The sequence below is a fragment of the Myotis myotis genome, unplaced genomic scaffold, assembly GCF_014108235.1.
Source record: "Myotis myotis isolate mMyoMyo1 unplaced genomic scaffold, mMyoMyo1.p scaffold_m19_p_13, whole genome shotgun sequence".
Lineage (NCBI taxonomy): Eukaryota > Metazoa > Chordata > Mammalia > Chiroptera > Vespertilionidae > Myotis > Myotis myotis.
Genome location: NW_023416317.1, coordinates 34,271,461 through 34,288,244, shown reverse-complemented (window position 1 = coordinate 34,288,244; position 16,784 = coordinate 34,271,461). Strand labels below are relative to the sequence as shown.

Below are 16,784 nucleotides of genomic sequence, written 5' to 3'. Positions count from 1 at the left end.
CAATATGAGAAACATCGATTGGTTGCCTCCCACACGAGCCTGACCAGGGCAGGGGATCAAGCCTGGAACTGAGGTATGTGCCCTTGACTGGAATCCAACCCAGGACCCTTCAGTCCACGGACTGATGCTCTATCCACTGAGCCAAACTGGCTAGCGTTGGTGATCTTTTTTTACAACTTTAACCCTCAGTAACACCTCTCTGAATAATGTACGAATCCCATTTATAAAATGAAGATACCAAACCTCAAAAATGTTAAAATACCTAGTTCAGGGTTTCTCAGCCTTGGCACTAATGACATTCTCGATGGGTAATTCTTTGCTGTGGACTGTCCTATGCATTGTAGGATTTTTCACAAGGTCTCTGGCCTCTACCAAACTAGATGACAAAAGTATACTCCCCCACCTCCCCTAGTGTAAAAACTAAATTTCTCTTCAGACATTGCCAAATGTCTCATGAGGGGCAAAATCCCTCCCAGCTGAGAATGAGTGATGTAACCTAAGGTTTCATAGCTACAAATGAAGGGTAAGGACTCAACTTAGATCTTTTGTTTGTTTATTTATTAATGATCACTGAACTTTTTGTTGGTCTCCTGCCTCCCAAGGGGTGCCTACTTCTGCTGCCTTAACATCTCAGAACTTTGGTGTCACAGACCTCAGACACCACTTTGCCATCCATAATCCTGGGGTGGTGGTCTTTTGGTTGGATTGCATGGTGTTGCTGTTGTCTAGGGCATCACCAAGATGGACGTCCTCCCCTTCTCCCAGCAGGTGGCAATCTCAGCCTCTAGCTTGACCTTGATGTTTAGTAGGGCCTTGTACTCTTGTACCTGGCGCTGCTGCTCTGCCCCGGGCCTAAGCCAGCTCTGACTCCAGGTGCAGCAGTATCCCGTCAAGGTGTTCCATCCGCATGGCATAATGCGTCTCCACCTCCCTCAAGATGTTCTCCAAACTGGCCCTCAGATTTCTCGAGTCCAGTTTGATGTCCAAGACCTGGACCATATGTCTCATCTCTGAGAATGTCATCTCAGTCATTCCTGCCTCAGTGGTCTGCAAGGTGACCACTGTGGTACTCTCCTCAATCTGCTGGGACCAGTACTTGTCCAGCTCCTCTTGGTTTTTCCAAGCCAGCTCATCATACTGGGCCCAGATGCCCGCTTGCCATGATCTTGCTGCGTCTTGAGATTTGGAGGCATCCAACTCCATAGTCAACCCAAAGTTAGCAGTCTGGTTTTATAGACCATTTACTTCCTCCTCGTGGTTCTTCATGAAGAGCAGCTCCTCCTTGAGAGCCTCGATCCCTGTCTGCAGCCGAGTGATACTGGTGTCATCAGTGATCTTTCAAAGCCCATCGATGTTACTCTCCATAGATTGATGCATGGCCAACTCCATCTCAAACTTGACTCTGAAGTCATCAGCACCAAGACTGGCATTATCAATCTGCAGAACAATGTGGGCATTGTCCACAGAACTTGCAAAGATCTGAGCCTTCGGGTCCTTTCTTCTCCAGTCTCTGATGATCAACCTCGACTCCTTATCCTCTCCAGGCAGTCATTTAGGAATTGCATAGTCTCCTTGCTCAGGACACCCCCTATACCTACTAGGCCCCCAGACCACCAGCAGCCACACATTGCTGGTCGAGCAGGGGACATGGAGATGTGCAAGCCCAAACCCCCAGTGCCTGCATAGACACTGGCCACACTGATGGCTGGCTGGGTGACTGCACAGAGCCCAGGGTCTGGTAGGTGGTGGAGAAGATGGAGTGGGTGCTAAAGCTCATGTTGTTCAGGGAGGAAGGTGAGAGACCAAGACTTGGGTTCAAACTGCTTCAACTGAGATCTTTTAATTCCAAGTCTTGAGTTTTTATTCTACACTGGTGAATTTCAAACTGTGTTACCTCTCCCCACCCAAAACACAACTCATCTCTCAAAAATCTCTTCACTGCCAGCAGATTTTATGTTTTAAAAATTGGGTTTCTGAACAAGACTTTTATTTGATAAATGACTGTTTAAAATAATAATTAAGGAAACCATTTAATGCTTTACAGATTTCATTTCATTTGCTGAATAAAATGGGCCCAAAAGCTAGCAAAACAATTAAGGTATGTTATACTTTAAAAATCCTTTTGAACTTTACTTCTGTTTCACTGGAAAGCTTTATTCTTTCAAGAGATAAGGGCTATCTCATTCTGTGCCTCAGTATCACATTTATAAATTTAAGAACTTCACTTACTTGGTTGGGAAAATAAAAGTTTCTTGGAATTTACAGGTATTTTGAATACATGAATCAATGTAACTTTTTATCAAGTAGGGCCCTGATGCACAGGCAGTCCACATTTTAATACATACAATTTTTGGGACCTTAATTTATACAATTTCTGGGACTTGTCTTAAACTAAACCACCTTATCTTTTTTTTGATGTTGTTAATCCTCACCTAAAGATAGTTCTTCCACTGACTTAAAAAAATATGTATTTTTTTATTGAGTTCAGAGAGGAAAGGAGAGAGAGATAGAAACATCGATGATGAGAGAGAATCATTGATGGCTGCCTCCTGCAGGCCCCCTACTGGGGATGGAGACTGCAACCAGGACATGTGCCCTGACCCAGAACAGAACCATGATCTCCTGGTTCCTAGATTGATGCTCAACCATTGCGCCATACTGACCGGGCTTTCTACTGATTTTTTTTAAGAGTGGAAGGAACAGTGGGAAGTAGGAAGGGGGTGAGAGAGAGAGACATTGATTGGTTGTATCTCACAATCACTACAACCAGGGCCGGGTATCGAACCTGCAACTGAGCTACGTGCCCTTGATCGGGAATTGAACCCGAGACCCTTCAATGTGTGCGCTGATGTTCTACCAGTGAGCCACACCGACCAGGCTAAACCACCTTGTCTTTAAAGGGACTGTTATGACAAGGAATCCAATCATCAAATCTACTTTATCCTAATTATGTGCTTATAACTTCTGCTTCTATCTATTCAGAATGAGTAGTGGAATGTAGCATGAAGTTTATCAGGAAAGGCTGAATAAGTAAAGATTTCTCTAAACTAGTGATATTAACCTGTTCAACTGGTGTGCTGCAAGAATTTTTAAAACATGCAATACCTGACTATTTAGATACCTTGTTTTCATTAGGTTGTCAAATTTAAAAAATAATGACAGTCAACACAATAGCTATCCGGTGTGAATGAAATAAAATTATACTTTTTTCTTTGTCAGATTGGCAAAAATTATATGTTTTTTGGTGTGCCACTGGATTTTAATAATAGTTTATGTGTGCTATGAGATAAAAAAGATTGAAAATAAATTGCTGCTCTAAGCTGCTTGTCACTTTATCATAGGGCCACAGGAAAAAGGGTTAAACTTAAAGAGTCCTTAGTAAGATGAATGCATTTCTAACACAAAATGTCAACAGGTGATTATTTCTTTTCTACCCTATGAACAGCAAATTTTGACAGAAAACCTGACCTCTAACAAAACTGTGATCATTAAGCCTGTGTGTACTTGCTTTAAGGAATTTTCCATGTTGTTTATGAACATAAATACAGGCTGTTCCAGGTTTCTGCCTACATGTCGCTTTTCTAAGATACGGTTTAAAAGAATTTAGCTAAGGTCTTGAGGTTGAGGATACTGATATATAAGAGACTGTGAACCCACTACTGAAGTCTTTAAACACTGAAGAGGAGCCCTATCTGGTTTGGCTCAGTGGAAAGAGCATTGGCCTGTGGACTGAAGTGTCCTGGGTTCGATTCCTAGTCAAGGGCACATGCCCGGGTTGTGGGCTCGATCCCCAGTAGGGGGAGGTGCAGGAGGCAGCCAATCAATAATTCTCTCTTATCATTGATGTTTCTATCCCTCCCTTTCTGAAATCAATAAAAAAATATTTTTAAACACTTAAGAGGAGTAGTCATTTAAATTTAATACCAGGAGAGGGCATGTGACAGATATTTAAAAAGGAGACTTTAACAGGGTCCTAATCCTGATTTTGCTACTGATACAGTCAGAATGTAAATAACTCACCATTTCTAAACCACTAGGAAATTAGGAGATTGAACTGTATTATCTCTAAGGTTCTCCTTCACAGATCAATAATTCATTTACATATTATGACTTTTAAAGATGTGATTACCAAAAGAGGAATTAACAACAAGAGACTTAGGATCAAGATTCAAAGATAAAAATGAAAGAGAAACATAGAGGGAAAAGTAAGATGTGATGGAAGAGAAGAGAAAAAAAAATACAGTGATAAGTTTAGTAGTCTTTTACTGACCTGCTGAATGTAAAGCCTGAACTCTTTCCAGATATTCATTTATTTTTTCTTGAATGTGTTCTAGGCTCGATCCTGCCATCTCAGCATAAATTAAGGCTTGTGCAGCTTCCTAAAAATAAGAATTCAAAGGAATCTAATATATAAATTACAATTTGAATTTTCTTTATTACTTTTTAACTATTGGTTTCTATGAATGACAAAACTAGAATGTCCTTAAGATATTAATAACTTTACTTATAAAGCAAATGAATTATATAATACTCCACTACCCTTTCTTCAGTTCTTAATGCTCTTAATTTTCTCATACTGTTGACAACTTATCAACTCAAATAGGAGGGATTGATTATAAACATTTTCTTAGAATAGCTGTGATTTATGTTTTCTTTATGCAACAGGTCAGACTTAAGATTATATACCTTAAAATGGTGAACTGTGCCTTATAAGTATTAGAACAGGTAACAATCTATACTAATAAAGGGGTAATATGCTAATTACACTGGGAGACCTTTTGGACAAAGCCATGGTGGCGGGGCAGAGGCAGTTAGGGGTGTCAGGCCAGGAGGGGAAGGCAGTTGGGGGCGAGCAGGCCGGTGGGGGAGCAGTTGGGGGCGATCAGGCCGGCAGGCAGAGTGGTTAGGGGCGATCAGGCAGGCAGGCAGGTGAGCGGTTAGGAGCCAGCGGTCCCGGATTGCAAGAGGGATGTCCAACTGCTGGTGTGGGATTGGGTCTAAACTGGCAGTTGGACATCCCCTGAGGAGTCCCAGATTGGAGAGGGTGCAGGCTGGGCTGAGGGACACCCCATCTCCCCATGCATGAATTTTGTGCACTGGGCCACTAATAACCAATAAAATAAGATAAAACTAAGTGTCAAGAAAAGATTACAAGAAATTATAAAGCTTAAATAACTCAGTGGGAAGAAAATCTTTCTCCACAGAAAATACATTCTGCCAAATGGTGTCACAGTTTAAAGCAGGTTTCAGCTGCATGAAATCAACTTATTTTAATTAAGAAACTCTGGATTCACCTTTCAGCTATTCATTCCCTAACTTCCACAGCCAATTATGCTGCGGCTAATGAGGAAGAGCTGCCATTCTTCCCATCACCACGTCAGGATGGTTACCAACGCTACCACTGAGAAGGACCAGAGAGACTTCTCCAAACTGCAACACTTTCTCTGCAGTAACCTAAACATGTACACTTCGTGAAGCCGCATGGCTAATTGTCTGGATCCAATAAAGCCTTCCACTGAACATCACTTTTTGAATCCAGCTATTGGAGCAGGAGTTGTTTCATTAAAACTAACAAAATCAGTAACAAACAAGGTATTGATTTTGACCAAATGGAAATTCAGTTTAAAAGCTGTGGGGGTACAAAAGCTACGATTTCCTCAGATTCTGTAACTCACTTATTTCAGGGGAGAAAAAAATAACTTCACATGTAACATCATTATCTAAATACATTATAGCTACACGTAACTTCAATAAATTAAAGTAATATATATTTTACCCCTTTAATTATCTTGCATGTAAATAGCGATTTTCAACTTATTTTGCTTAACAAATAAAGCAAATTTTTAAAACTGCTGGTATCAATTTTATTTTACTCATTTCTTTTCTATTTGAAAGTGATTAACACTAAGGAATCCCATATAGAACAGTATTAAGAAAGTAAGCACTAAATATCCCATAAAGTTTATGTATATAGTTCCTAGGAGCACAACCACACTGACTTTCTCAAAGATAAAAAATTCTTCCTAATGACATGCACATAAATCCTATAGCAAAACAAGAGGCACTGCATAGTATATTCTTTCACTTTAGAAAAAACTATTTTATATGGCACTATTTTAATCTATGAGTATTTACCAGTTATTTCACAAAAAACTAAAAGACACAGAATTTCTACTTTTAAAGAAATATCACCTTCATGAAATTGTCCCCAAAAAAGTCCGAACGAAATGATTAATATTAATCCGAGAAAAGCAAACCACACATTAATGATATAGCATATCCGTTCATGGAAAAAAATTACTACTTCTCTGACAACATTTCTTAAAAAAAAAAAAAAGGTGACAATATGATAAAGATACAGCTACAAGGAAGAAGAGGGCTCAGCTAGGGCTGGAGGGGTGTGTCTGCAAATCCTCAAGATTGGAAAGCAGACGGTGGGCTGTGGAAGTTCACACCCTGACTTAACAATTCTGTCCCGAGTAATTTATACAAAAGAAATAGAAAAGACATGTATAGAGAATGAATGACAAGGATATTAACCAAACCATTACTTATGATGCTAAAATACCCGAATGATGCTAAAAATCACAACGGAATGCTGTGCCTCTGGTAAGATATCACAGAAGTAAATTTAACGATTTGAAAAAGTTCAAATGAACAGGTTATAAATAGTATCAACAGTAGGATCCAAGTTTGTTTAAAAAAAAAGGGTACACACATGTGTCGAAACGCAAGCACAAAAAATATACCATCAAGTGCTAGAATAAAAGATGTTTTCTTCTTTAAAAACTTATTTTGTTTTCTCCAACGAACATGCATGATTTTAGTGTGTATGAGAGACCACTGCCCAGGAGCCGAGAATGAGAACCAAGTGATACAATCAGCCGGCCACGAACCGCCCGCACCTACTACTGCGGCCACGGCAGCCCCAGGTGGGCACTGCCGGTCCGGACTGCAACCGGAGAGGGGGTCGCTCCAAAGCTGTGAGCAAACCTGCCCCTCGTGGCAGAAGCCCCGGTGGGCGTGGGGGTGCCAGGTGCCCGAGAAGGAAAGCGCAGGAAGAGGAGCGGGTAAAGAGCAGAGGCTACAGGGCCCGGCCGCCTCGGTACCGGGACCCGCCCCTCGGCCTCTCCGACGGCCGCCGCGGTCCCCCGCTCACCTTGTAGTAAAACACCGCCTCCGAATAGCGCCCTTCGTGGTCGCGCTGCACCGCCAGCCGCGCGAACTGCACGGCGTCCCGCTCCAGCGCCGACGAGTCCATGGCGCCGAGGCCCCGCACCTGGCGGGGGAGCGAGGCCCTGACGCAGAGGCGCTTCGCCGACCCGTGGCGCACCGGGGAGCCGGGGCCAGGACTCCGGAGCACCGAGGGAGGGCGGACCAAGTTTCCTTACGGCAGCCGCGTAAAGAGAATGGGTCTTCCCGGCTCGGGCCGCCGCGACGCCGCGCCCCTACGGCGTAGCTCCGGCACCCAGCCCGTGGGGCGGCCCCACTCCGCGGTCTCCGCATCTCCCGCCCCGCCCACCGGCCGCACTGAGCAAGCGCAGCCTGGCCGTCGGGAGATTCTCTGGGGCTGGGGCCGCGCAGGCCGGACTCCTCGCGGGAGTTCAAGGAGGTGGGCGGGGCCATTCCGGCGTGCAGGCGCGCACGTGACCGCCACGGCTCCCGGGATTGGCGGGCAGTACCGAGTCGGGGACCAGTATGCTTTCGCCGTCTACGTGGAGGTGGCCGGGCCGCTGACGCTGTTGCTGGGGGCTCGCCCCGGTAGGGGCGCATGCGCCGTACAAACTTCTTTTTTCTACCAGCTCAAGGGAAGGCTCAAAGAGACAACAAAAAGCACTTCCGAACATCATCTGGAGTGAAGTTTTAAAAATAAGGGACTTAAAGACATTCATAGGATATATAGGAGTCTTTTAAGGTACCCATTAATAACATTTATTTTCCATAAACTCAATCATGACCCAGCACACAGCACCTCTAGTGTATATATACCCCTAAGTACTGATTGAATTGTCAACAAACAATGTATTTCACTTGTAGGTATCCTTATTTTAATGCTGTTGTGATAAAATAATTAGGTGATTATTTGATGAATGTCTTCTCTCCCTAAAAGTCTGAATTCAGCAATAATAAAAATGAACTAGGGGTAGTCACCACAATATAGAGCAGTGGTTCTCAACCTTGGCTGCACATTAGAATCACCTGGGAATCTTTTTAAAATCCTGATTTCTGGGCCTCATCCTCCGGAAATTCTCTTTGTTATGGGGTGGGGCCACAACATTAGTAACAAAGAAACAGAATTTCCGGAGGATGAGGCCCAGAAATCAGGATTTTAAAAAGATTCCCAGGTGATTCAAATGTGCAGCCACGGTTGAGAACCACTGATATGGATGAAACACAAAATCCATGCTGAGTCAAAGAAGCAAGACGCCAGAGTACACATGGCATGATGCCGTTGGTAAGACAAGTGTAATCAATAACGGTGCAAGTCAGATCAATGACTGGGAAGGGAACGTTCGAGGTGACGGGAATGTCTTGGTGGTGGTGGTGCCAAGTGTATACATTTGTCAAAACCCACCAGCCTACATTTTAAATGTGTGCTTTTAATTCATTCTTCATTACACCTCAATGGATTTTTAGTCAGTTGGGCTGTGTTTAAGTGAAACTAGTTTCTTAATTTCTTCACTCTCTCTTCCTATTTAGAGAGGTTAATAATGATAACCATTCCATCAGCCTGTTGTAAAGAACACAGGTGAAAAGAATTTGCCTGTCCCTGCTACAAAGATGGTTCTCATCCTACAGTTTCACAACTAAAGCAGGGATGTTTTCTGACCTTAACAGTTTTACCCCAGTATTAAGCACAAGCCTTGGTAGAGGGCAGATGCTCAGTAAGTATTTTAAAATGTTGAATGAGTGAACTCCCCACTAAGTATATCCAATGTGCCATTGTTCCCCATCTTGGTTCTGAAGAATGAAATATAAATTCCCCAGCACAGAGTAGAGGTCTTTTAGTTAGAACATGTGTTCAGGCCACATTGTCAAAGTGTTTGCAGTCACTAGAGCAGCTGAATGCAGTTTTATTCACTCAAAACTGGACTTCTATCTCTAACGCTCTCTCTCTGATCACAGCTTGTAGAACTCCTAGTCCACCTTGAAGGAAGCCTTTCATAATATTCCAGGTAATTGTGATCTCTCCTTGAGCTTATATACTCCCTATGCATGTAATCTTTATTCCTTATTTATTTATTCAATGAACACTGACGTCTACTTTGTACCAGGCACAGAGCTACACATTGAAGACACAAACACTTGTAGTATATTATGAATATACCACAGTTTATTGATATATTTCCTTCCTTCTTCCTCCCTCCCTCCCTCCCTCCCTCCCTCCCTCCCTCCCTCCCTCCCTCCTTTCCTTCCTTCCTTCCTTCCTTCCTTCCTGCTTTCCTTCCTTATTATGTCTTCTATGACCCTTCAGGATACTTCGCTTTTGACCCTGCAGTGTGTCTAAACACTGCTTTTTCAGGTTAGGCTCCACCATCTCACACGTCTTGTAAAGACACAAAGCTGATCCTGAGGTGCACCCACACCCCCTCCAGATGCCATCCCTGATGCCTCAGTCCCTGACTTCTTACAAAAATCACTGACCTCCTTTCCTTCCCATGTAATGGGAAAATGGAATCATTTCCCTCCCACAAACACCAGCTGTGACTCCCCACATGGGAAGAGCAAAAATAATTGTTGGTCCTTGCTTTCTTGATTACATTGGCTCACTTACTCTGATAAGAGACCGCTGTTTATGTCATTGACAGATTGGGGATGGGTTACCCGCTTAGATAAAAATGTCATCTATAGTCCTGCCTGGTGACAGAGGTAGAAATGGGAGGACAACATGTGTCAGGGCCCATATCTTCAGGAATTTGAGGACACAAAGTAAGTTTGGTATATGTTTGTGATGAAAAGGAGGGTGTTATATCTCAATAAAAAAGCCAAAAAAGACAAGGGCCTTGTGGTGCAGCTACCTTGTCAGTACTCCAAAAGGAGACAATTGAATTAATTCATGCTGTAAATGCAAATGCAATTCCCATCCTTTCCCTTTGACTACAACACTCCTCAATTTCTATATATTTAGGAGACCTCCCTCTCCTCGTTGGAAGCACTCGAAATGTGGCTAGTCCAAATTAAGATGTACTATTAAGTATAACATTTATACCAGATCCCAAACACTTAGAACAGAAGAAAATATAAAATATGTAATTATTTTTATGTTGATTACATGTTGAAATGACACTTTCAAATTTATTGTATTAAGTAAACTATATTTTTAAAATAAGTTTCACCTGTTTTGCTTCCCTTATTATGTGCTTACTAGAAAATTTAGAATTACACATTTGGCTAACATTGTATTTCTTTTGTCAGCATTATTCTAAGACATTCCAGCAGGGCATTTCAGACTGAACATATGCTTTTCAAGCAACCACTTAGTGGTATTCTAGTCATACGTTACATGTTGGTTCTCGGGGAATCAGAGGCTAAAATATTGGAAACCTGTGTGAAAGGAAGTGGGGAGAAAAAGGATTGGGAAGGGGAACTGTCAGCCTGCCATGCAGACCTGACAGAGTCTGTCAGTCTTTTGGGGACTCCAGAGCCAATGCTGTTCTTTAGAGGTGCCCTCCTTGGTACAGATGTCCAGGCCCTTGTATGGCTGCTTTGCTGTTATTGGTTGGGGGCTGTTCCAAGAAGGGCACGCCTTCCTTTGGAAGCTGAAGCCCGCGTGACTCTCAGTTAACCACACTCTTCTCAGCCTGGCAGGGAGTTCTTTCTGGAAGGGCGTTCTGAGCAGAGCAGAGCCTGTCGATGCTCAAAGTTGGCTGATGATATTTAGAAATAATTAGAATTACTTGTTACTGAAAAATCAGAGATTTGCACAATGTTTGAACTTCCGGCTTCTCTTAGAGGAAAACCACTAGGCCCATATGCCTTTCTGGGAGCAACTGTCTAGAGCTGAGCAGTGGCTGCTTGATTATGTGGGACATGGACTCTCCAGCTCCCCCTGCTCAGCCTCCTTGTCCCTGACACTCTTTGCCTGGGGGAAGGAGCGTATGTGCCTTGAGGAGTTCCAGGGAGGCTTCAGACTGGAAAGCCCTGTACTCTGCACCTTCTAGGGCAAAGTTTACAGCAGGTGTGAAATAAATTTTATTAAATAGATAAAGGAGTGCCTGAAGTCCCTTTCTTCTAAGGCAGCGGTTCTCAACCTGTGGGTCGCGACCCCTTTGGGGGTCGAACGACCCTTTCACAGGGGTCGCCTACGACCATCGGAAAACACATATATAATTACATATTGTTTTTGTGATTAATCACTACGCTTTAATTATGTTCAATTTGTAACAGTGAAATTGGGGGTCACCACAGCATGAGGAACTGTATTAAAGGGCCGCGGCATTAGGAAGGTTGAGAACCGCTGTTCTAAGGCAACATGCTATGCTACTCACATGTAGTTTCCCCAAAAGACACAAGGTGGTGGTGTGCGCTCAGAAATTCACCTATATCTGCCGCTGCACACACAAAAGGTGAACATTGACATCTCATTTTCTTATCCCGGGGATGTAAAATACTGCATGGGGAATATAGCAATAATATTGCAGTAACCGTACATGGTGCCGGGTGGGTACTAGACTTATCAGGGCGATCACTTTGTAAATTACATAAATGTCTAATCACTGTGTTGTACACCTGCAATGAATATAATATTGTATGTCAACGATAATTGAAAAATAGAAAACTATTTTAAAATATCCTGATTTTTATTTACAGGTATGACTTTGAATTCAGTTGACCATGAATGTGTGCGTAACTTCTAATAATATGTTGTAATTTTACACATATCCTATTATGTATAGTATCTTTATTTAGTCACAAACACAAGTATATAATAAAATGCTTAAAATTGGAAGATACATAATTAGGATATGTAATTAATATATATAACTAGAATATATACAATATAAATACATGGAATTATAATATATAATAGAATATATATGTCTATATAGTTAAAATACATTTATAATTAGACTAGTGGCCCAGTGCATGAAATTCATGCACATTAAAAGGGAATTAGAGGAAATATTTTAATATTGCTATTTGCCCTTTCTCTATAATAGAAGTGTCAGAGATGAAAGAAAATTAGTAAAATGTATATGAAAATCTCCCTACTGTCAGAGTCTGGGGTGCGCTGTGGGACCCAGAGTCAAGTCCCTGCCCACCTGTGTGCACCTCAAAATCATGCAAGACCCAGACCTGGCCAGCCCCACCCCTGTCAAGCCTTGCAGGGCAGGGGGCGCAGCCTCAGGTCCTCCACCAAGCCCTGCCGGGTGGGGGGCTCAGCCTCAGGTCCCCTGCCCCGGTGTGAGGTCATGAGGGTGTGAGGTGAGACAATCATTTGCACATTAGCTCTTTATTATATAGGATATATAAGTAAGGTATACATATGTAATTAGTAACTATTAAGTATATACTAGTATATATAAAATTAGGATATATGAAATTAAGATATGTAATCAAATACATATAATATTTACTATAAATAATTAGGATGTATATAATTATGTTGAACCATATGAAATGACTGTTGTCACCTTTAAAAACAGCAATTTTATATAATTGAACCTAATGTTTCAAATGGGCCAAAGTTATTATACCTGTTCAAAAATAAAGCTTATCTTGTGTCCTCTTTCACTAGAATCTTCTGTCCTCAGGTTCTAATGCCAATGTCCCCAATCTGTCAATGAAATGAAAAATTGGTCTCTTATCAGAGTGAGACAATATAACCAAGAGACGAAGGACCAACAGTTATTTTTGCTCTTCCCATGAGATAATTCATGGAAAATTATTCCATTTTCCCAATACAGGGAAGCAAAGGAGGTCACTGGAAGTTGGCGGTTTCTGTAAGAAGTCAGGGACTGAGGCCTCAGGGATGGAGTCTGGAGGGGGTGTGGGTGCACCTCAGGATCACCCACCTGCAGGCAGGTAACTCCTGAAAGCTTTGTGTCCTTACAAGATGTGTGAGATGGTGGAGCCTAACCTGGAAAAGCAGTGTTCAGACACACTGCAGGGCCCAAAGCAAAGTATCCTGCGGGGTCACAGAAGAAACGACCAAGATGGAAGGAAGGAAGGAAGGAAGGAAGGAAGGAAGGAAGGAAGGAAGAAGAAGGAAAGAAGGAAGGAGGAAGGAAGGGAGGGAGAAAGAAGGAAGGGAGGAGGGAAGGAAGGAGAAAGGGAAGGAAGGAGGGAAGAAGAAGGAAAGAAGGAAGGAGGAAGGAAGGGAGGAAGGAAGGGAGGGAGGGAGGGAGGGAGAAAGGAAGGAAGGGAGGGAGGAAGCTTCGAGAACATGGGCCCACACAGCAGAGATGGGGCTGCAGGGAAGGGACTCACTCACCCAGTGCTGGCATCTTTAGCACGATGTGCTCTCTCCCTGAGCACTGGAATGTGAAGCCCATAGAGTCATGGTCAGGAGTCTTGGCTGGGGACAAACCTTGAACTTCCCAGGCCTCCTTTGTTCTCTAGAGCAGTGGTTCTCAAAGTGTCTCTGCATTAATAATAAAACCACATAGAAATTGCCAACTATTCCTCAGTAGCAAATAGATCAATAAATTATAATATATTCATAATATAGAATACTATAGAGCAATGAAACAAGGTACTACTGCTACATGCAGTATCCCAGATAGATCTCATAAACAAGTTAACTGAAAGGAGTATGTACTGCATGGTGCATTGTATGTGAAGTTCACAAACATGTGAAAAGACCTTTGTTGTTAGACAGCTGCGTGGTGCGTTATGGCCTTGCTCCTCAAGGTGTGGTTCCTGGACCAGCAGCACCGGAGAGCTTGTTAGACATGCAAATGTGCTGGCCCCACCCAGACCTACCGAATCACAACCAGCCTTTAACCAGACCTCCAGGTGATTCTTGGACATGTTCATGTTCCAGAAGCCGCCCTGCGGAATGTCAGGGAATGGGCTTCCTGGGGCTGTGCAAGGGGTGGTCCTGACGGGGCCAGGCTTATTTTCTTTCCTGCTCTTTCCGCATCACTCCTCAGAATGAATGATGCCAGTGGTGTGTGTGCGTGCGTGTGTGTGTGCATGTGTGTGTGTGTGTGGTGTGTGCATGTATGTGTGTACACAACGTAAACTTCCCTACATTTCACAGGTGTGCAGGAAGAGCATGGCTTGGGGCCCCCATACTCAGGTGGAGGCTGAGAGGCTGAAATTCGAAGGAAGCCGAGGAGGGGAGAAGCCTGAAGGTCTCCCTTCCATCTACCAGGGAGGATGTGACCTTGGAAGTACCACCAGAGCAATGGTACTTTCGTGAGCCCCTGTAAGCCTGGATTTCAAAACTTTGTTTTGCTGCTTCTGATTATGAAGCCGTGTGTGGGAAGGGAACCAAGTCAATAGCACGGGGCTTCCTGAGCTGGGTGTGGGTGCTACCCAGAGTCTTCTCAAGCTCACCCCTCTCTTGGGCCTGCTCTCCCTGTACTCGGGTCTGAGCTCCCATCCTGCAGGGTGAGGGCACGGTGGCCAAGCAGCATTGAGTCCCTAACAGTGGACAGTTCCATCTGCTGTGGGAAATGTCACAGACCTGGCTGAGGTGGAGGCGCTATTGCACATCCCGGCAGACATTCCACAGAGGCGGCCTGTCCTGAGGCTGCAGCATGAAACTCTCAGGGTTTTATGGAGAATCCACAAACTACTGAGACTGTGCTGCTTCCGTGCTGGTCAGCCTATTCAAGTACAGAATGCCCACGCTGGCTCCGCTGCCAGCTGCCAGCTAAAACACCCCCCTCCTTCCCCCCTGCAAAATGTGTTTACAAATTGTTTTGCTTTTCTCCACTCATTGTTACCAACTGACTCACTAACATATGAATAAAGGATTTGCATGTGAAATAACGAAATAGCATGCAGAATCACTACCTATACGTATGAGTTATTCTTTGACACATTTAAATGCCCTGGGAAGATATCCAAAATAGATTGCTCAGTAAAAATAAAACAAAATAAACCTCAGAATAATGCTAATAGTATAATTTAATACATGTACATTAAAAATACATATGTTTATGTATATATAAACATACATATGTGTATGTATGTATTATACACATGTGCATTTGGAGGAGATGAGAAGGCTGCATACAAGCTATTGGTACTGGTTAGCCCTGGTAGGGAGGAGGGTGTGGGGAAAGTGCTGTGAGTGTCTGTGAAGGACTTTCCTACAGTGCTCAGTATACCTGAATGCTGTTTGAATTTTAAATGTCTTAGCCTGGGTCCCCGAAAGGTAGGCTCACATGCTTTGAGTGCAAGCCCGGGAGCAGGATGAGTGAGGGATGGTGGTTTTGTGAGGCAGAGGAGGAAGGGGGAACCTTTGCAAAGATGCGATTGAATTGGCGGTTTTGTTTAATCTCATGGGACCCCTCCTCAAGAAACTGTCACAACTGCGCAGTCTCAGGACTGTCTCAGTGGAGAAAAACAGGCAAGAACTTCTTCACCAGCTCTCCCTCCCATTGGTCTACAGGGAGTTAATGCTTCTGGGACTTCAGGTCGCCCGAGTGAGGCTGCTGAGTAGGTTTGAGTAGGTTTCCCGAATGGAGCCAACGGGAAGCCAGGGCAGTAGGTATGAGGAATGTAGCTCAGGCTTGAGGAGAGGCACCGTGGGTCCAAATCCACAAAGAATTGGTGGCAGCAGCTGTAATAAGAGACAGATGGGGCCAAGAGTATCTGGAGCCGTGCCCAGGAGTTGTCTGAGACATTGTACAATTGAGGGTATATTTGTGAATGGCATGTGTACATAAAAACACTAAAAAGTTCATTTTGCAAAGGATAGAAAGGTTGAAATGAGGTCTGGGGACAATACTTAAATTTCCCACTACTCAGATGAATGCACAAATGCACCATTTGCCACTGCTCTGCTTCGCCTTGGTCATACATCACTGGATGGATTGTCTTCATTGTAAAATGTAGATAAGAATGGCCCCTACCTCATGAGATTACAGTGAAGATGAAGCTATAGCATATAGAGCCTTGCTAGCACATGTGCCCTTAAGTGTGTGTAAGCTGTTGTTCTATTGAGTGTGCTAGATAACAAAACACCCCGAAGTCAGAGGCACAGAATGACCACCGTTTTGTTGTGCCCATGGATTCTGTGGGTCAGGAATTCCGAAGGGCACAGCACGCCCAGCTTGTCCATGCTGCACAATTTCTGGGGCCTCAACAGATGAGACTCAAAGGCTGGGGGCCTGACCGCTGGGGGCTGGGCTCAGCGGAAGCTTGTTTTCTCACATGTATGGTGCCGGGGCTGGGGGGACTCGAAGACCAAGGCCACCTACAAACGTGCCTACGCGTGGTTTGTCCATGTGGTTAGACTCCCCAACAGCATGGGGGCTCAGGGTAGACTTGTTGCATGGTGGCCTAGGGCTCTAAGGATGAGTGCCCAGAGCACAAGGCAGAAGCCACACAGCCTCCTGTGATTTGGCCTTGGAAATACCACAGTGTTGCTTCCCCCACCTTCTAGTGGTTAAAAGTTAAAAGGAGGGACATTGCCCCACTGGCATTGCCCGGTGGTTGAGCATAGATCTATGAACCAGGAGGTCACGGCTCGATTCCTGATCAGGGCAACATGCCTGGCTTTTGAGTTCGATCCCAGTGTGGGGCATGCAGGAGGCAGCTGATCAATGATTCTCTCTCATCATTAATATTTCTATCTCTCTCTCCCTCTCTCTTCTTCTCTGAAA

At 43.8% G+C, this 16,784-nt stretch overlaps 1 protein-coding gene and 1 pseudogene across 11 annotated transcripts in view; both read right to left on the bottom strand.

Annotated features, from left to right (window-relative positions):
- The window catches only part of CAPN7 (calpain 7), a 53,144-nt gene extending 45,617 nt beyond the window's left edge, over positions 1-7,527 (bottom strand). For 9 of the 11 annotated variants that reach the window (XR_004971571.1, XR_004971574.1, XR_004971573.1 and 6 more), the window contains exons 1-2: positions 7,160-7,526; positions 4,271-4,379 (exon numbers count right to left, since the gene is read on the bottom strand). Coding sequence is in view for 1 of the 11 variants with exons in the window: in XM_036332651.1 (XP_036188544.1) it covers positions 4,271-4,379; positions 7,160-7,261 (211 nt within the window). In the remaining 10 variants the exon portion in view is untranslated. Of the gene's footprint in view, positions 1-4,270; positions 4,380-7,159 lie in introns of all 11 variants that reach the window. The other 2 variants (XR_004971576.1, XR_004971577.1) reach the window with 1 other exon arrangement.
- LOC118668198 lies at positions 89-2,484 on the bottom strand (annotated as a pseudogene).
- Positions 7,528-16,784: the final 9,257 nt, after the last annotated feature.